Genomic DNA, 21,302 nt, shown 5'->3' with positions numbered 1-21,302 from the left:
TAGACTCCGCTTAAGAATCCACAGCTGTCTGGGGTTCCAGTTCTATGGTCATCAGGGGCTGCGTAGGCACCTCACTGAAAACCGGAGAACCGGAGACAGGCCCAGCAGAGGCCTCGGAGTCTGGCTTGTTCCTAGGCTGCCTGTCCTTATCCTTGCATTTTTTTATGTATGCCAGTCGTCGGCTGCTCCGATGGCATGATATAATTAAATTTCCTACCAAAGAAATGACGTGTGAAGTCAAAAACGGCGTTTGATAGTTTGTTTATTAAATCTAGCACAAAACTGACAACCTGTGACGTCGTGGTCTGGGCCTAGGTAAGGAATACAACAGGAATGGAAATCCTTACGAGGTATTTGCTTCCCACAAGAAATGCAATTGTTAACTTTTTCTGACATCGGACTGAGGCAAGAAAAGGTTCCCCAACGGGGTACTTAGCTTTATTGAAGACTTCGGACTGAAATTCAAATCGAAAATTTCAGGTGTCGGCCGACTGGCACTTGCGAACTGCTTCGGGCACCGCGCGGCAAGAAAGACTTAAGAAAATGGCGTCAGATGCCTCTTATATATCCCTGGAGCACTGACGTCAGGGAAGAAGCGACGGCAACCAACTTTGGAAGACTTTGGAATTCAGGCCGACTGCGGGACCGCCTGATGGCAGGATAACCCAAGTGTGATGACTGCAGCAGGGCAACACGGTGAACATCCTAATATATGTCCCTTCATCTTCCTGTCTAGATTAAGAATCTTGATTTATTTTTTTAAGGAAATGGGGTATCCATTTTTCTTTGAATGATCAATAGCTGGAATTAGACTCTGAGCCATATCTACTAAACTAATCCTGTCTAAATAAATTTGAGGAAGATATCTGGTTTTCTGTTTCTTTTTTAAAGGGAGAATTGGGCCAGCAGTGCTGTTAGTGGCAGCAGCATGTCCAGGGATGTCCAGAACATTCTGAACAAACAGGGAAGCCATACCTGTTCCCTTTCCCAGGACCAACAAGGGTGGATCTCCTTTGTCCACTGAGAGAACCCAAAGAGTCGCAAATGATGTGGCTAATCCCTAGTCCATAGTGGCTGCAGGTGCTACACACCAGTGTGATCCAGGGTAACAGATGAGTGGCCTGAGGAACCAGACTTTGCCACAAGAGAGACACCTATGTGTGGCTGAGGTAAACTGCTAGTCTGCTGTGGTGGCAAAGGTCATTTGCTTATTATTTTCTTTTCATGGCTGGAAGAAGGACAGTCCATGGGACCAGAATGGTCCATGGTCAAGCCGACAACTGTGCCTCTTTCCCAAGGAAAAAAAGCAGTACAAACAGTAAAAATCTGAAGTTGTTAAAAAAAGAAGTTATGTCTTACCATAACGCTCCATCTGTGTTGTTGATCTACTTCCATTCATCACTGATGGGTTCGGTTCCAAGACCTCGGAACCGTGTCGGCCAAATACCAAGCTCGTGTACATCAAAAAACTCTTGAGCTAAGTTGCTACCCACAATGCCCTTCTCAAAATTACCTCAGATCGAGTTTGCCAAAGACAATAGATAACAGCAGAGACCATTTCTATGCAAAGAAAAACCATGAGACACCACCAGGACCCATAAGATCCACCAGGAGTCTATGGAGGGGGACGGAGGGAGGGATATGATGAATGAAAGAAGATCAACAACATAGACGGAACGTTATGGTAAGACATAACTTCTTTATCTGATGCTGTTAATCTTCTTCCCATTCATCACTGATGGGACAGAATCCCAAGCTACCTGATATACCTGGGTGGCCCTTATGGCAGAACATTCCTGAGCACCATAGAGCCAAAGGCAGCTCTTCCTCTAGAAATCACATCAAATTTGTAATGCTTGATGAAGGTGTGTGGTTTAGCCCAAATGGCTGCTGCACAGATATCATCCATAGAGGCTCTAGAATGGAAGGGTACAGAGAATGCTACAGCCCTAGCTGAATGAGCTTTGATAGTGTGAGGTCTGGTTTCATTAGCACATGAATATGGAAAGGATATACAATCTCTGAGCCACTCAGTGACTTTAGAAATGCCATTTCCCATTCTGGGACCTGAGAAGAAAATAAAAAGTTGTTCAGACTTATGAAAAGATTTTGTCCTGTCCAGGCAGAAACATAATTGCCTATGTAAATCCAAAGAATGTAGACAGTATTCACCTTTGTTAAAAAAAAATGGGGAAAAACACTGGGAGTTCAATTGACTGGTTCACAGAGAATTCAGACACCACTTTTTGCAGGAAGGATGGATTAGTGCGTAGAGATACTCTGTCTTTATGAAATATGAGATAAGGCCTATTGACACACACAGCTTGTAGTTCTGAAACCCTTCTGGCAGAAGTGACAGCCACCAAAAAGACAGATTTCCAAGACAAAAATTTGATATCGCATTTGGCAGCAGGTTCAAAGGGGGGGCTGGTACAAGGCCTGCAGTACAAGTGATAAATTCCATGCTTCTAACGGGCATTTGAGTGGAGGCCTACAGAGAAACACTCCTTTAAGAAAGGTTTTACAAAATCAAGTGGACATTACTAGTGTGCCTTGTAAATCATTGTGAAAATTGGAAATTGCTGCTAAATAATCTCATATAGTAGATGCAGGCACTCCATGCTTGTAAAGTTCAGATAGATATTGAAGGATAGAAGAGGTAGAAGGCCAAAAAGGGGTCCAACCCTCATTCTACAGACCAGGAAGAAAACTTTTCCATTTATCTCTGTAAAGTTTCCTGGTGGATGGTTTGTGAGAGGCCAGAATAATATCACGAACATTAGAAGGCAGGGCTTCTTGCCTGGCGAATAATTGAAGTGGAGAAGCCAAGCTGTTAGCTTGAGAGTGGACAAGTTTGGTTGTGTTAACTCTTGGGGGTGAGAAATTACGTCTGGATGGGCGTCCAGAATCCATGGAGGCTGTATCAGGTGAGGCCGGGGAAAGGGGAACCACACATGACGGGGCCAAAATGGAGCAATGAGGATCACCTTGCATCTCAACCAAGTTGCTTTCTTTAGAAAAAGAGGTATCAAGGGGATCAGAGGGTAGGTGTATAGGAGACCCATGAGCCAATCGTGAGACAGAGCGTCTCTCAGTGACTCCACCTCCGGGGGAAGTAGGGCAAAGTAGCTGTCTTTGTTGTTCGTGGGAGAAGCAAAAAGGTCGCAGCAAGGCTGGCCCCATCAGCTGAAAATCTCAGCCGCTATCTTGGGATTGAGAGACCACTTGTGGGGGAGCAGAATGCACCTGCTCAGCCTATCCATGATCATGTTGGACTTTCCCGGGATGTGCGTTGCTATCAGAAAAGGGTTGGAAGCTATCTCCCATTGCCAAATTCTCATGGCCTTTCGGCACAGGGTATATGACTTGGTTCCTCCTTGTTTGTTGATGTACCAGACTACTGACATATTGTCTGACTGAATCGCAATAGTTCTAGAGGGGAGGAGCAGGTGGAATGCTTGCAATGCTAATAGCACCGTTCTTAACTCCAGAACGCTGATGTGCAAATTGGCCTCTAAATTCAACTACGTGTCTTGGACCGTCTTTCCCTGAAAATAGTCTGCAACCCAATCAGGGAAGCTTCCGTGGTCACCGTGGCACAGGGCTGAGGGGACTGAAAGGGACAACACAACAATTCCACTTCTGGCCTCATCCACCAAAGAAGATCCTGCTTGCACAAACTGGTTATGAGAATCTGTGAGTCTAGAGGATGAATGTTTGCAGACCACTGTATCAGGAGGAGACATTGTAAGATCCTCATGTGTAACTTCGCAAAGGGAACTATAGGGATGGCTGCAGCCATAGATCCCAGTGCCTGAAGGACTTCCCTTGCTGACACTCTCATTTGACAGAGTATCACACGCACTTGTGATCTTAGTCTCTGGAGTCTGTGGGCTGGAAGAGATACCAGACAAGAACGAGTGTCGTGTACTGCCCCTATAAATTCCAGTTGCTGAGTGGGTGTCTAGGTTGGACTTTTCCCAGTGTACAATTATGCCTAGGGACTCCACTAGAGAAAGGGTGTATTGAAGAGCCATTGTCAGGAGACGCTTGGTTGGGGCAGAGAGGAGCCAATCATCCAAATAGGGAAACACCTGGAATCCTCGAAGTCTCAGATGAGCTGTTACCACTGCTAAGCATTTCATAAACACTCTGGGGGCCATCGAGAGACCGAATGCAGGGCATGAAACTGACAGTGATTGCCTCCAAGCCGGAAGCAAAGGAGACTCCTGGAGCGCTTGTCTATTTTGATGTGGTAGTAAGCATCCCGGAGGTCTATCGAGCACATCCAAGCATCCTCCCTCAGAAAGGGGAGGATGGATTGAATAGTAACCATGCGGAATTTGGTTTGAACAACTGATTTGTTTAAGTGGCTGAGATCCAAGATGGGTTCTCCAGTCTCTGGTCTTTTTTGGCACTAAAAAGAATCTTGAGTAAAACCCAGATCCACATTGGTCTGGAGGGACTGGTTGGATGACTCTTTTTTTGACATAGCTTCAATATTTCTGAAGCTGTTTCTTCCTTTTAGTGGGGTGGAACATCGAGGAGGTTTCAGAGGGGAGGATAGAGGGATGTAGTAGCCTCTGGAGATTATGCTCTGCACCCGATTGTTTGTAATAGAGCACCAGGCAGCTTGGTGCAGAGAAAAATGACCCCCGACTGCTTCCAGAGGAAAGCAATCAGGCAATGCTTCAGGAACACTGATAAGACAGCCAGAGAAGAAATCTCTGGAGTCTTAATTCCATGGACCCCCTCTGCCCCTGAATGGGTGTCTTCCACTATTGTTACCCCCTCTGCCTCTGGGGGAATCCTCGCCACGTGCATTTTGAAAAGGGCCCTGCAATTTTTTATACCAGATTTTCCCACTCCTCTGGAATAGGAACGCTTGAGGTTTGGAATAACGCAGGCCAATGGTAGACAGGGTCTTTCCGTTTTATTCGCACCTGGCCAGAGTGTCTCTCACTTTGGAGCCAAACAAGGCTGAAGGCTCAATAGGGGCATTTAAAAAGGACTTGAAGTAGTCTGTGAGGTCACATATGCGCATCAAGGCATGATGCCTAATAACAATTCCTGCATCTGCAGCTATAGACACCCCTTTGGTTGCATGAGACAGCAACCTCATGGACGAGTTGGATATGGACTCAAGGGTGGCAAGTTGAGAAGCAACCTTGTCTCACGCATCGTCAGAAACTTGACCTGCAAGAGTTCCAGAAAGCTCAGTGATTAGATCTCTTTGGAGCCTTGTGAAATGTGCCAGGTAATTCAGGGACCTAACAGCAAAGGTCGCTGAAGCAAAAACTCACTTCCTCCGTCTGTCCACCACCCGAGGCTCTCTGTTGGGCGGATGAACAGTAGGACTTTCTTCCACTAGGTCCTTTTAGTGGCTGCCGCCACAACCATTGCGTCAACTGGCAATCCCTTAGACCAGTGTGGACGCTCCTCGGGGGGGTATTTTATCTGGTCTCCTCGGGATGGCCTCTATGGAGTCAGGGATTCCGCCTGGCATGCTGCATGATCAGTTGTACCAGCTCGTCGACAGGTGGGGTCACCCAAGAGGTAGAAGGCTGGGAGCAAAAAGCCTGCAGGAACACGGATTCATCCGAGGAGGGGTTGGAGGGCTTCCAAACACCCCTCTGTTTTAATATTTCAAGAATGTCTCCAAATAGGATATCATCTGGGGGTGACCATGGGGACCCCTCCCCATCATCATAATCTGTGTCCTCAGTTGGCGACTCTTCAGACGAGTCGATGTGCTTCCTCTTGCATGACTTCATCTGAAAAGGTTCCTCAGTGGGAGTTTCTAAGGAAGACTCGGAGGAAGGGGCATCCTGGACAGGGATATCCTGAGGCTTTTCCCCCCAGTGTCCCAGGGAGGTGGCCCATGGTAGCTGTAGCTCAGAGGGAGCAGAAGGGAGTTCTGACGTCAGTGGAGCACTTCCGGAGGCAAGCATTTTCTCCATCATCCGGAATGCAGGCCCACCTGAAGAAGAGTGGGAGCCCGGAACAGAGTAAGACAGTCTCGGAACCAGGGTCACAACCTGCAACGTCAGACTCGCTCCTAGAGATGGAGCCTCCAGCCAGTTCGGAGCCGGCGAAATTCCTGGAGCCAAGGACAGCACCAATAAGGTACTCGGTACCGTGCCCTGAACTGAGGAATCTGCCCCCCAACCATGAGATGGAGGAAGGGATGGTTCTGACGGAACTGAAAACCAAAGAGTCGACCTTGGGGCCTCAGTGACAGGCACTATTGGTGCCGAGTGGGGGGGGGGGTACCACCACAGTTGTCGGAACAGAGAGCTTCAGTACCGGGAGGTCCAAAGGATGAGAATATGTGGGAGTACTGGGAAGGACAGCACCCAGTCTCAAGTGGGGATGAGTCTTAGGCCCATACAGAATCCCTATTCCTGATCCAACAAACACACCACATCGTGTTCTGATAGGCTCCTGGTGGACCTCGTGTATGCTCCTGAAGGAGAATCTGGAAGGTCCAAGAAGGGGCTATAAGCATGTCCTGCAAATGGGTCCAGAGAAGGAGAGTATCGGGTCCATGGTGTCTGAGAAAATGGCACCATGGTTTCTAGTTTGGAGACAGGTAGCAAGGGTGAGGATATTGTCGGCACCGACCAGGCACTCGTAATCACAGGTATCGTTTCCTGAGAAGTCGGCACTGAAGGTGGATCTGGAGCAATAAAGGATGGTGCCATAGTCAAGACAGTGGGTGCCGGAGGTAGCTTCGGCACCGAGGCTATAGTTGTCACTGGAATGGTAGAAGGCATCCCAATAGAAGTCGGAGCAGAAGTCAAACCCATAGTTGTCAGAGCTGAAGAAGGGGCTCTGTGCTCCGATGAAGTCTTGTGGGCCTTATGCTTAGAAGTCTTACCTCTGTCACCAGAAGGTGAGGAGGGATCAGAATGTGGCCATTTTTTGTGCTTAACAGGAGGGGTTGAAGCCTCCAACACAGAAATAGCCTCTGCGAAAGGAGTAGGTAAAAGGCCTTTCAAGATTAACTTATTTTTTCGTTCATTCAGCGTCCGGTGACTAAAATTCTGACATATCTGACAGGGGGGCTCCACAGATAAATGCAAAACCCACAGACAATAAACACAATCATCATGACTATCACTGTTGTGGAGTTTACCACTGCAGGAGGTTCATAGGTTCATACTAGGCTATCTGCCCTAGGGCATTTATAAGCCTAGCCAGAGTTTGTTTGGCTTTCGCCACCCATTTTAAATTAATTTTGCTATGCCCTTTTTTGAGGTTAGTATACTGTGCCTCTGTCTAACAGTGACACAGAAGTGATACCCAGGATAAACCTACGATCTCCCATCTACTCATCAAGATTCCTCTTGAAGAGAGTCAATGAGGGACTCTGCCTAACCTGGACTGGGATTTTATTCCAGAGTGAAGGGAGCCTCTGGGTTATGAATCTGTCCCTCCAGCATGTCCTATTTATTTCAGTGCTGAGGTTCAAGTCTCTCGAGCGCATGGCTTGATGGGATTTGGATTTTCTGAGGTGAAGCATATCCATTAATTCCGGGTTGGACATGGCTTTATACGTCAGGCACAGATCGCCTCTGAGCAGGTGGTATGCCACTGAGTAGAGCTGGAGTTTCTTTAACCGGGCAGCATATGGCATCTGTTTGAGCCCTTTGATCCTCTTGGTGAGGTACTTTTGGGGTCTTTCCAGTTGCTGCAGGTGTCTGGTAAGGTACATCCCAAAAGGGGCATTGTACTCAATTATGGGCCTGATGAGGGATGAGTAATGAGGCACGATGACCTCCCCTGATCTAGATGTGAATCTCTTCATGATTAAGTGGGCTATATAAAATGTTTTTCTAATCACTTTGGCCACGTGGTTGTCAAATGAGAGATTGCTATCAACTTGGGTCCCCAGGTCCCTAATTACTTCTTCTGTACTTAATGGATTACCACCTATGTGGTAATTTGTGGGCACTTTGTTTTGCCAAAGGGGATGACTATACACTTTTTGGCATTTAGCTTGAGGCCATGGCTCTGACACCAGTTGTCTGTTTCTATGAGGCCCTTTTGGAGGATGCTTGTGTCAGCTGGAGAGTTGATTATGGCGCCCAGTTTGCAGTCATCTGTGAACTTGGTCAGCCACAGTCCTTCCGTGTTGGCCTGTGCCTCCGAGAAATATATACCGAACAAGAGAGGTCCCAGGACTGAGCCTTGTGGGACGCCACTTGTAACTGGTTTGGAGTCTGACATGGCTCCAGCAATTCTAACCATGTGGGTTCTGTCCTTGAGCCAGTTTGCAACCCATCTAGTGACATAGGAGTTTATATTTAAGCTGGTGAGCTTATCTATAATGCCCGAGTGGGGTATTGTATCGAAGGCTTTTGCGAGGTCCAGGTAGGCTGTGTGGACCACCTTCCCCTCGGCAATGGCCTTGGTGACTGTTTCAAAGAAATTGACCAGGTTTAAGAGGCAGGATCTGCCCTTAACAAAGCCGAACTGGGTATGATCCAGTGTCTGTAGGTCCCCAATATCTTTATTTATGAGGTCCATGATGATCCTTTCCATAGCTTTGCAGACCAAGCTAGTCAGGCTTATGGGGCGATAGTTTCCGGGATCCGTTGAGGCACCACCTTTATGGAGAGAGACCACTGTTGCTGTACGCCACTCTTTGGGTACATATCCTGTAGTAAGGCTGAGATTGAACAGTAGTTTTAGTTTGAGTTTAGCTCTTCTTGGAGTTCATGTAGGACGCAGCCCGGGACACCGTCTGGTCCCACTGATGCTGTGTTTTTTGCTTTGGAGAGGGCGGCTCTTACCTGAGCAACTGAGATGTCAGGGGGGCAGCACTCTGCTGGGATAGATATTTGCCCTTTTAGTGGGGAGGGGGGGGAGAAGTTTGCACTGAACCTGTCAGCTAGCATGTTGGCAATGTCTGTGGTTTCAGTGTATTTTTTGTCATTTTGGACTAATTCTGAGCATATCTGGGAATTCCCACCCAGGTTACTAACATAACTAAAGAAAGCCTTGTGATTATCCTTAGTGTCCTGTGCAATTTTTCTCTCGAAGCTGGCCTTAGACGATTTTATGAGTGCCCATAGTTTTTTGCTAATACTTATCAGAGATGCCTTCCTTTTTTGGGATTTTGCTCTATCATGTAGTAGCTTCCTCCTTCTATTGTATAGTTTGTTTATGGCTGGGGTCCACCAGACAGGACGTCTGCCTTTGGAGGATTGGGTCTTGGTTTTATTTGGGATTGCATGATCCATGCATTCCTGAAGGTGTTCATAGAATGCGTTTATAAAGGATTCCGTGGTCTGGGCCATATTTTCCACAGGCCCGGGGGCTTTGAAGGATTCCACCTCGGTTTTGAGGAGTGTGAAATTTGCTTTAGAGAAGTTTTTCACTGTGGTTTTCTGGGCAGGGGGTGGGGTTGGGATGTAAATATCCAGTGAAATTAGTTTATGGTCTGATCTTACCAGTGAGGGACACACTTCTGGTCTGGAGCATAAAGTCTCCATGTTGGTGATGATTAGGACCAGTATGTTTTCCCCTCTTGTGGGAGTGGTAACAAGTTGTTCTATAGCATTTGAGTTTATAAATTCTAGGAACCTTTGGGCTAGGGTGTTGGAGCTAGAGTAATGCTCCCAGTCTATGTTTGGGTAGTTGAAGTCGCCCAATATAATGGTGTTTGGAGAGACATTCATATTTTCCAGTGTTCTCAGGAAGGCCGAGTGGGGTTCCTGGGTTTGGGAGGGTGGTCTGTAGCAGGCTATAAACTGGAAGGCAGTTTTACCCACTGTTAGTTGCACATGGATAGTCTCTAATGCTTCGTGCTGTGCCACCAACCTGGAGGTGTGGGTATCTTTGACGAATATTAACACTCCCCCTCCTTTTGTGGTTCGGTCCAAGTTTTGGGGCCGAAAAGCACGGTATGAGGTATAACCTGGTAGTGCTGGGGTGCTCTTGGGAGCCTTGAACCAGGTTTCTGTTACTGCACAGATATCGTTGTTCTCCATGCTAAGGAGAGTTTCGAGTGCATGCATCTTGAAGTTTAGACTTCTGGCGTTGAGTAGCATTACTCTTAGTTTCTTATCCCTTGAGATACCTATACAGGTGGTTTGTCTTTTGAGCCTTGCCTATAAAAGGCACTATGGGGGTGGCAAGAGCCTTTGTCAATATCCAAAAGCCCAGGGGTGACAGGTGCAAGCCGTTCCTAGTGAAGCATCGTGGCTTGTCGAGCATGTCATCCCAGGCTGACAGGCATTGGATCCCCTTTGAATGACACCAATACTTAAGCCAATTGTTGAAATTGATCATCTTGTCTTCATATTGTGGCATCATTCTTGGTGAGGGTAAGATGCTACTCAAGGTCAGGGTCATACCGGCCTGGGCTACTTGCTTAGAGAGCTCCTCTATGTCACTTTTCATGTAGTGCAGGGAGGTACGTCTCAGGTCATTCACACCAGCATGGACAATGACCGAGTCATATTTGTACTTGCCTTGGAGTGACCTGAGTGCTTGTGTCATGTGGCAGATCCTAGCGCCCGACAGGCAGCTCACCGTGACCTTCTCCTTGTTCAGCCTGGTCAGCGGGACGTCAGTGTGCCTGACGATAGAGTCACCTATTACAAGTGTATCAGGTGTGTTGTTTAGCCTTAAGGGCTGTGACTGTTCGGCACACTGGCTTTGTGAGATATGTGTTGCACGTGTTTTGTTTTGGGGTAGCGGTTGCTTGGGTGTCTGCTTTGGAGGTCTCTGCTGCTTATGCAGATTTTTATTTAGAGCCTCTGAGTATGTTTTTGTGTGTTTATGTGTTTGGTTTGCTGTCGTGGTAGGTCTATGTGAGACTGGAATTGTAGTGAGTGTGGTTTCCTTCTCCTCCTGACTGGTTACGCCAGTACTGAGTTGAGAGAGCTTAGCCTCCAGTTTGGATATATGGTTGCATCTCTCACATGTGCTGGAATTTGTTGGGAGGAGGAGAGGGTTGTCTGTGTACATGAAGCAGTTGTAACATTGCCTCAAGATTCCCAGATTCACCAGCTGGACCGGAGAGGAGATTGACAACTGACCTTTGGACATGCTAGAATAGTATTGGGAATTCCTTTATAATTGAAAAAAAGGGCCAATGGGGAACAAGGTACTCAAGGGGAGTTTGTGAGGGTGTAGTGCTTTTAATTTTTTTTAGTGCTGACTTATATAATTGCTTTAGTGAGCAAGTGCCAGGTAACTTAAATGCAATGTGTTACAGGTAATGTAAATGCAAAAACAACAAACAGTAACTTTGTATTGGACATATTTATCCAAAACCAACATACATACACACACACACACACACACACACACACACACACACACACACACACACACACACACACACACAAAGTAGAAAGGAAGATACCAGTGATGGTATCAAGAAATACCACAATGGTAGGAGAGGGTGTTACCAACAATGGCAAAGAATTACCCAACGGGTAGAACTAAAGTGAGAAGATTAGGTTATATGGAGAGTGATAAGAATAGATAGGGTATACTGTTCTAGTAAAGTGATAAAAGTCCAATCAACACAAAAAATATCAAAAATATTTCACTTAGCTGGAGAGCTCGATGAAACGCAGCTAAATGGCTATGCGGCATACGAGATTGGAGGCAATTGGGAGAAGGGCATTGTGGGTAGCAACTTATCTCGAGAGTTTTTTGGTGTACGCGAGCTTGGTACTTGGCCAACACGTTTCCGAGTGTTTGGAAGTGAACCCATCAGAGATGAATGGGAAGAAGATTAACAACATTAGATTTCACCTTTTCCTACAAAAACACAGTAAAAGGCATTGTAATACACTTTGCCACCCCCAAAAAAGTAAGCACATTTTCTCCACAGAAAAGATGTTCTTCAACTACTTTAAACAACTTTTCAACTGACAGGAAAAAAGTACAGTTAAGTTTTATGACAGCCCTTTAAAACACAAACTCCCAGACAAAAATAACTTTCCTAAGCAGGAAAATACATTTAAACAATACATTTTTTGTGGAAGGTTTTTCCCCACAGGGAACATATCTGCAGTGCAAAGGAACAGCGCAAGCTGAATGTCAATCCTCGAAAGCCCACAGAGGCACTCTCTTAAGCAGCAGGACAGTGTAGAATAGTTTAAATTCATAGAAAATGCTCTGAAGCTTTGGAAGCTGGACAGCTGTTATATCCTTGGCAGGATATAACCCATATAGCTAAGGCTACTGCAGCAGTGATCAAGATGATGAACATTTAATGTTTCTGTAAGTCTCACAAAGAATTAAAATATCCAGTTAACTGATGGTATCTCACCATCAAGACATAGTTTGGTGCATATACAGTATAGAGCTATAGTAACACTTCTTATGCTAAAGCAACTGAACCTGCTCACTAGTACAACAGACAATAAAGCAGCTGGGCATAATTATCAAGGCAGACAACAGCATGAAATTCTGTCTTAATCATGAGCATACACTGCCTCATTCATTTAAAGTGCAGCTTTCTGTAGGTGCCAATTTGTTTCTAATCTACATACACAAGAATTACGATTAAATGATTCCATCTAGATCCCAGGTGGGTGCGTGCTCAGCCAGCATTTATCCATAAAAGAGACAGGCTGAAATTCATGAAGAATCCTAGAAGATAGCTGTGCTGTATGTTAAAGTTGTACTATGACTTGCAATCCCTAACTCTGTCTGAAGAGTCAAAGATAGATAGATAGATAGATAGATAGATAGATAGATAGATAGATAGATAGATAGATAGATATCATCTCATACTCTCTAAAGTATTGTAATGCACTTGTGCACTAGGTACATTATAGTTACTCCATACACTTGCTCTGAACGGCTGCTAAGTTATAAAAAACATCCATAAATGTTTTTTTTTTTTTTACTATGACTGTAAATAAGCTGTTACTGCATACAAATAACAATATTTTCGAAAAGAAGTACAATTATGCTCCTTGACAGTTTTACCATAAATGAGATTTCTGGTTAAAGTTATACTTGATTGATAAATATTTCTCATTTTACTTGCTGTTTAGACAACTTACTTTATGTGCTTCACTTGCAACAATCCATTCTCTTTGATCAACGGCAGCAGAAATCTTCTGAAATATATCTACAAAAACAATGCATTTACTACTGTCATGAATAAAGCCAAAGACGGGCCCATTGCATTGTTTAAAAACACAACTAAATGAAACATCAGTCAGTGTGGAATGTTGGCTTGTTCTTGAACTGTGTAGCATGCAGGCTTTTGCTTTGGACTACGAGTCATTCAAAAAATATATAAATTGCATACCATCATTCTGAACAAGCCTGGAAGCCTAAAGGAGTTTAGCATCAATTAACACAACATTTTTATTGCCATGCATTAACAGTCACTGATTAAAAAAAGTTAATGACATTTCTTTCATAAGCCTGTGAAAAGCCTGAGCAAAGAAACTGAAAGTAATTTTATCTGAGCTAAGCAGTTCATGACCATGGGGAAGAACACATTGCAAGCTATGCAGGATGATCACACTACATGGTGTACTCAAGCTCACAGTTCAGCTCAAATAAATGGGAGACAAAAGTCACATTTGAGGTGTATGTACTGCCAAACAAATTGTGGGGTGAAGCTGTATTTATCCTGCCTGCTAACCTGAGTAAATGGCTGACTGAATCCTGTCAAACAACCAAGTCTCTGTATGTCTATTCCACCAAAATAAGCTACAGAATCAAGTGATAGCCACAAGCAATATTTGGATTTTCCAAAAGAGAGTCCAAAAGTGTTACAGTTTCCATTTTTTTAAATACTTTTATTAGTTTTAATAAAAGAGATTCATAAATCAATCACATAAATTAACATATAAGTATGAATACAGAGATGGTTACATTTAAAATTCAATACAGTTTCCTTTTTAATCCTTAAAGATGTTATCCATTGACAAATAAATTGTTCTTCAAACTATATTCATTTTTGCCCCGGCTCTATGGCACAGAAGCAGAGGTGTGTATATTTGTAGTAAGCATATGCTATAGTTTATGCCACACAAACTTCTGAATGCCCAGTAGTGCACAGAGGATAAGCAGCACTGCAGTGCTTCAGTTTTGACCTCAAATGCAATACCAGCATTCAATGCCAGTAATGTACTGAAGGATATGTTGATCGCTCACCTAACACTATGCATCTGGGGTAGGTGCCCACCTCACAACTCCGTAGCTACAGCTGTACAAACAGCCCTAACTACAACCCAGATGACATGAGATGAATTAGAGGCTTGAGAAGGTGGAGGAGCAAGGAAGGGGTGGGTGAGACACATGACTTGCATTGGTGTACTCATCTGGGAGGAGGGGCTTCAGTAGCTGCACCCCCATGATGACCATGTACTCCATTTGAACGAGAACAGGCCTTTAGGGAGGGATATGGATGGATCCACCAAGGTGGTACAGTAGTCCTTGCAGAAATGTCATAAGTAGCAGGCATGCCACAGTATTAGAATCATAGGCTGTCCCTCCACAGGGACATGAACCCCACATCACAATAAGGGGCTGGGTTTAGGCAGCGTAACAGAAAATGGCCTAATGGCTTCCAGGATGATGGCTCCATGAGAGGCTTTCACCTCACAAGGAATGAATAGACTGGAAACAGTTCTAGTCCTGTAAGGAATGACTGGTTCAATTGATCATAGACAGCTGATGGCCTGCAGGCAGTGACATGCGAACAAATATTTTAAAAAATTGTAATAATTTTTAATTTCTGACTGTATCCCATATAAAGAATATGTATCTCATAAACTCATGAGAAAGACCATAGTTCAATCATTACTATGCAAACAAAACATTCCGCTATAGGTATATCTCAGAATCTAAAGCACACATGATGTATTCTTGAATGCATTTAAATAACCTTTCCTTGGCAGAATCAATAGAAAAATAGAATAAGCATAAAAAACAAGACACCACAACAGTCAGGAAGTTGGAAGAGCCAGGAAGGGGTTGGTGACAGACATGCGACTTACATTGGTGCATTCATTTGTAAGGAGGGTTGCAGTAGCTGTGCCCCCATGATGACAGGGTACTCCATGTTATTACCTACTGGATGCAATTAGCATACTGAAGGAGAGATCCTTTATGCAGATTTTTTTCTACAATACTTTAGAATGCAGTTTCTTTTACAGGGAATGCAGCATTGTGGACTTATAACTTAGGGAGCTCTTGATACCTTTAATCTTGAAAAAATAGGTGGCACTTGTTTGTATTTGCAGCTGCAATTTAACAACTAAAGGCATCGATTAATAAAGCAGGGATGCTGAAACATGCTACAAGGGAGTAATGAGAAGAATACAGCCTTTGCAAGGTTTCCATTTTTATACTAGTAGAACAGTGCCTGCCTTTACTCAAGAACCTTTTTCATCTCATAAAGGGATACATATTTCTCTTTTATTTAAAGTGTCTTAAGGAAGGATGATATATAAGAAAAGCTTGTTTTATCCTACTTATGAGCTGGTGCTGTGCAATTTCAAAGTAGAATATGCAAGTTTTTTTTTTTTTTTTAAATCATACTGTATTGTAGATTCATAGAACTTACAAAGTAGTCGCAGCTCATGGACCATAATCTCCTTGCCAATACCCACCTTCATATGGCATCACATGCCTCCAAGAGGGCAAAACAACTTATTCCCAGAATGAATTTACTGCAGCCCACCTTAAGAGAAGCAAGGGTATCACTCTTTTATAAGAAGGTTCATAGGTAGGTACTGGGCTATCGGCCCTAGGGCCTATACAAGCCTAGCCAAAAAGGCACACTGGCTTTCGCCACCCAAGAAAATTATTTTCCTGTACCCCTGTCGAGCAGAGCCACAGAGGTGATCCCTGGGGTGAATTTCCTATTTCCCATCCAGTCATCAAGATTTTTTTGAAGAATGCTAATGAGGAGCTTTGTTTGATATAGATAGGTAGTTTATTCCAGAGTATGGGAAGTCTCTGGGACAGGAATCTATCCCTCCAGCATATTCTGTTTATTGTGGTGACAAGGTTTAGCTCCCTAGAGCATGTAGCTCGGCGGGATTGGGATTTCTTTAAGTGGAGCATGTCCAACAGCTCTGGGCTTGACATAGCTTTGTATGTTAGACAGAGATCGCCTCTGAGTAGGCGATATGCGATGGAATAAAGCTGGAGTTTTTTGAGATGGTCTGCATAGGGCATCTGTTTGAAGCCAGTCATTTTCTTTGTGAGGTATTTCTGCAGCCTTTCCAGTTGTTGTAGATGTCTTGTGTGGTACATACCAAACAGGGCATCGTACTTTATAATGGGTCTAATGAGTGATGAGTAGAGGGAAACAATGACCTCTTTTTTCCTGGATGAGAAACCTTTTGTGATGAGGTGTGCCACGTAGAAGGATTTCCTGACTACTGTTGCGATGTGATTATCAAAGGAGAAACTACTGTCCACCAGTGTCCCAAGGTCTCTTATCATACTTTCGGTGTTAAGTAGACTACCACCTATGTGGTAGCTCATGGGTACAGTGTTTTCCCCAAAGGGGATGACAATGCACTTTTTGGCATTGAGCTTGAGGCCATGGCTTTGACACCAGACATCTGTCTCAGTGAGGCCCTTTTGTAGGATGTCCACATCATTAGGAGTTTCAGTTATGGCTCCTAGTTTGCAGTCATCTGTGAACTTCGTTAGCCAAAGACCTTCTAGATATTAAGCAGGAGAGGACCCGGGACTGAACCCTGTGGTACACCACTTGTCACTGGTCTGAAGTCGGATTTGGAGTCTGCTACTTTGACAGTGTGGATTCTGTCAGTGAGCCAGTTGGAAACCCATCTTGTTTCAAACAAAGCAAACCAATGAAAAACATGCATGCATGTAAAGCCATAAGCTAACAGTTAGACAAAATTATTTTAAAATATTTACTAACCCATTACAATGGAATAACTAGCATAATGTGTATAAAAAATTAACTAACTTAATAATGCCCTTAATAGTTTGTGTTAAAATCAAAAGTTAAAAGAATTTTTTCATAGTTAGGTGAACATGGAACTATCCTCCTTAAAACTAATGCGGTTATAATACAGGTTATCTGATATAGTTAGATTATAAATTATAAATTAATTTTATAATATGTACATTATATGGTGGCACGAATATAGTTTATGATAAGTAGTGGCACACATTACCTGTTTTTAACAGCTATGTTTACATTAATGGATTGTTAAATATATGTAATCTTTTCTCACTGTTGAGTTAGTTTTGTAATTTTGTTTTTAATTATATGCATAATTTCATAATGAGCGTTATTTAACGTTTAGTACCATAATATCAATAACATTAGTATAACTTATAATATGGTATTTTATATTTATATTAACATATTTTTATATTTTGATTTACTAATGAGTGTTTTTCGTATACTGGCTTTTTATGCATACAAGAACGGGTTCATAATGTGTGTCTCTAACGATGGTTCAAGAGACAATTACTTAATTTGATTAGTTGTTTTGAATTTAGTATAAAAAGCTTGTTAATTTGTTGGCTTGTTATCTGAAGAAGGGGAGGCACTGACCTCGCCAAAAGCGCTAATAAAATTAGGAATTTTTAACGTTATTTGGACTTTGCTCAGTTTTTCACTTGCTCGCTTTGGTTTTTCATTGGAAACCCAACTTGTGACATAGGGATTTATACCTAGTTTAGTGAGTTTACCTATAATTCCAGAGTGGGGGATGGTGTCAAAAGCCTTGGCGAGATCTCGATAGGCTGTGTGAACCACCTTACCCTCATCTACGGCTTTGGTGACTGCTTCAAAGAAGTCAATCAGGTTTATGAGATATGATCTGCCTTTCACAAACCTGAACTGGGTGGAGTAAGGAGTTTGGACATTACCAATGTCTTTGTTTATAAGTTCCATGATGATACGTTCCATGGGCTTGCAGACCAGGCTCGTTAGGCTAATGGGGTGGTAGTTCCCAGCGTCCGTGGTGGATCTCCCTTTGGGGAGTGGGATAACCATCATTGTGTGCCGTTCAGTGGGCACAAAGCCTAAGGTGAGGCTATGATTGAACATGGTGCTTAAGTGGGGTGCCAGTTCATTCTGTATTTCATGTAGAACGCAGCCCGGGATGTTGTCAGGTCCCACTGATGCTGTGTTCTTGGTTTTGAAGAGTGTGGTTTTTACCTGTGCAGCCGTGATTACAGGAACTTTGCATTCTTCTGGTATAGAAATGGGTCCTTTAGGGGGTGAGGGGGGTAAAGTTAGCACTGAACTTATCTGCCAGGATGTTGGCAATATCAGTTAGTTCTGTACATTTAGTGCCATTGTGTTGTAACTCAGAGCAGATCTGAGTATTTCCATTGAGATTCTTGACATAGCTATAGAATGCTTTGTGGTTGTCTTTAGAATCAGTGGCGATTTTGTTTTCATAACTAGCTTTGGAGGATTTTATGAGGGATCTCAGCTTCTTACTGAGGCTGACCAGGGAGTTACTCCATTCATGAAATTTTTTTCTTTTCTTGCAACAGTTTCTTTCTTCTGTTGTAGTGTTTGTTAATGGCAGGGGACCACCAGATTGGCTTCCTTTTTTTGGAGGATAGCATCTTGGTTCTGTTAGGGATAGCATGATCCATGCACTCGTGTAAGTGCTTATAAAGTGCATTTGTGTAGGATTCAGCAGCCGTACCTCTATTGTCCATCTGCATGGGTATTGTGAAGTTTACCACTTCTGGCTTAAGAAGCGTGAAGTTGGCTTTGGAGAAATTTTTTACAGTGGTTTCCATAATGTGGAGTGGGGGCAGGATGTGGATGTCTAGGCTGATTAGCTTGTGGTCAGATCTGACCAATGAGGAATTGACCTCTGGTGTGCAATACTGGTCACCCATGTTGGTAATGACCAGGTCTAGGATATTGCTGCCCCTGGTTGGGGTGCGGATAAGCTGATCCAAGGCGTTGGAATTTATAAATTCCAGAAAACGTTGAGCAAAAGAGTTGGTACATGAGTAGTTTTCCCAGTTAATGCTGAGGTAGTTGAAATCGCCCATTATTAGGGTATTGGGTTGTACCCTATTATTTTCTAGTGTATCAAGAAATGAGGATTGGGAATCCTGGGGCATGGTGGGGGATCTGTAGCAAGTTACAATTTGGATTGTGGTCTTGCTCAGAGTTAGTTGCACTTGGATAATCTCGGATGCATTATGCTGAGCAACTAGCCTGGAGGTGTGGATATCCTTAATGAATATGGACACACCTCCACCTTTAGTATTTTGGTCCAGGTTAGGTGGCCGAAAGGTGTGGTATGAATTATAGCCTGGTAATGCAGGGGTGCTCTCTGGAGCCTTGAACCAGGTCTCTGTCACTGCACAGATGTCGATGTTCTCCATTTTAAGGAGTGCCTCGAGTGAATGCATTTTGAGGTTTAGACTTCTAGCATTGAGTAACATTACCCTCAGATTTTGCTTGCTTGTACCTGTTACGGTGGTGAATTTGTTATTTGAACCTTGCCTAAAAAAGGCACTATAGGGGTGGCAAGAGCCTCAGTCAGTATCTGGAATCCCAAGGGTGACAAGTGCAGGCCATCTCTAGCAAAGCATCGTGGTCTGTTGATCATGTCATCCCAGGCAGACTGATACTAGATCCCCTTAGAATGACACCAGAAGCTTAGCCAATTGTTGAAGTCAATCATTTTTGTCCTTGTACTGTGGTATCATTCTGGGAGATGGCAGGATGCTACTCAGGGTTAGGGTCATACCTGCCTGGGCTACAAGATCGGAGAGCTCCTCCATGTCTCTTTTCATGTAGTCCAGGGAGGTACATCTCAGGTCATTCACACCAACATGGACAATGATGGAGTCATATTTGTACTTGTTGTGTAGTGACCTGAATGCGTGCATTATGTGGCAGATCCTGGCACCCGACAGGCAGCTGACAGTAACTTTCTCCTTTTTTAGCCTGGTGAGTGGAACATAAGTGTGCCTGACTATAGAGTCACATATGACTAGAGTGTTGGGTACATTGTTATGCCTTATGGGCTGTGGTCGAGTGGCACACTGAGTTTGTGGGCTATGTGTCCTTTGGGTTGTGTTGGGGGTGGAGGTTGCATGCGTTTCTGCTTTGGAGGTCTGTTGCTTGAGCAGATTTTTATTGAGAGCCTCCGCAAATGTAGGTGTGTGTTTTGTGTTGCTATGTGTGTGTTTTGGTGGTGTAGGTTTTGAGGGACTAAAGGATGAGTGTGGTGTGGTGCAAGTGTTTACCTTCTCCTCTTGACTGTCTAGTCCAGTCTTGGGTGAAGAGAGCATTGATTCCAGTTTGGCTATATAAGTGCATCTTTCACAGGTTGTAGTGTTGGATGGTAGGAGGAGGGGGTTGTCTGTGTACATGAGACAATTGCTGCATTGCCCCAAGATGCCCAGATTCATCAGGTAGACAGGAGAAAACACCGGCAGCTGACTCTTAGACATGCCTGGATAGGTGCTTATTTATTAAATACTAAAAACTGTTTTCCTCTAGACAAGTGAGGAAAGTTGGGTGCTGTAGTAATTTCTAACTAATTTAGTGTTTACGAGTTCTGAACAAGTGCTGAGCTCAAAGAAACAGATTTGAGTGCTAAAACTAAAAAACTGGCTAGTTCTAGGGGAAAATTTGAAGAGCAGACTTTATGGCATTACATATGTAACTGAAGATTATTCCAGAGATGGGGGAAGTAATGCATATGTCCCTTCAGCAAGTTTTATTTATTTCTTGATATTGATTCAAGTCTTTAGCCCAAGGTCATGTGGAGCCATCTGTTTTTGGAGGTGTAGGAAATAAAGGAAGTTTGCATCCTTAAGAGCATGGAATGCACATATAAATTACCATGCAGCAGTCTGTAAGAGACATACGTATATGGCTAGAGCTTGAAGTCCGTCTTGACAGTCATTGGTCTATAGTTCACAGATCTTTTTAGTTAGGAACTTCTGGGGTCTTTCTAACTGTATGATGTATTTGAAAAGATACATACTAAAAGGGGGCATAGCATTCGCTAACTTGTCTGATCAGGGTAGAGGACAAAGGAGTGATAATTTCTTTTCACCTGGATGAGATAGCTTTAGTTATTAACTGGGCTAGAAAAAATAATTTCTTGACTACTTTTGCTATGTGGTGGTCAAAGAATAGGAAATTGTCTTCAAAGGATCTAAGATCTGTAATGACTACATCAGTCTGAAATGGGTTTGTCTATGTACTCTAAGCTGTTTTCAAGATTTGTTTACCAAAGGTGACAACACTATATTTTATTGCATTTAATTGAAGTCCATTTCTAACACACCAATATTTGAATGGCTTAGCCTTTGCTGCA

The 21,302-nt window shown here is 43.6% G+C and overlaps 1 protein-coding gene across 1 annotated transcript in view; it reads right to left on the bottom strand.

Annotated features, from left to right (window-relative positions):
- NEK10 (NIMA related kinase 10) overlaps positions 1–21,302 on the bottom strand; it is a 3,576,599-nt gene that overhangs the window by 2,225,510 nt on the left and 1,329,787 nt on the right. Inside the window, exon 10 of the mRNA XM_044064761.1 lies at positions 13,041–13,108. Coding sequence (XP_043920696.1) covers positions 13,041–13,108 — 68 coding nt within the window. The remainder of the gene's footprint in view (positions 1–13,040; positions 13,109–21,302) is intronic.

This window comes from Protopterus annectens, chromosome 3.part0 (genome assembly GCF_019279795.1).
Source record: "Protopterus annectens isolate FY-2018-M chromosome 3.part0, PAN1.0, whole genome shotgun sequence".
NCBI lineage: Eukaryota > Metazoa > Chordata > Ceratodontiformes > Protopteridae > Protopterus > Protopterus annectens.
The sequence above is the reverse complement of the archived record's forward strand: the minus strand, read 5'-3'. Positions and strand labels throughout refer to the sequence as shown.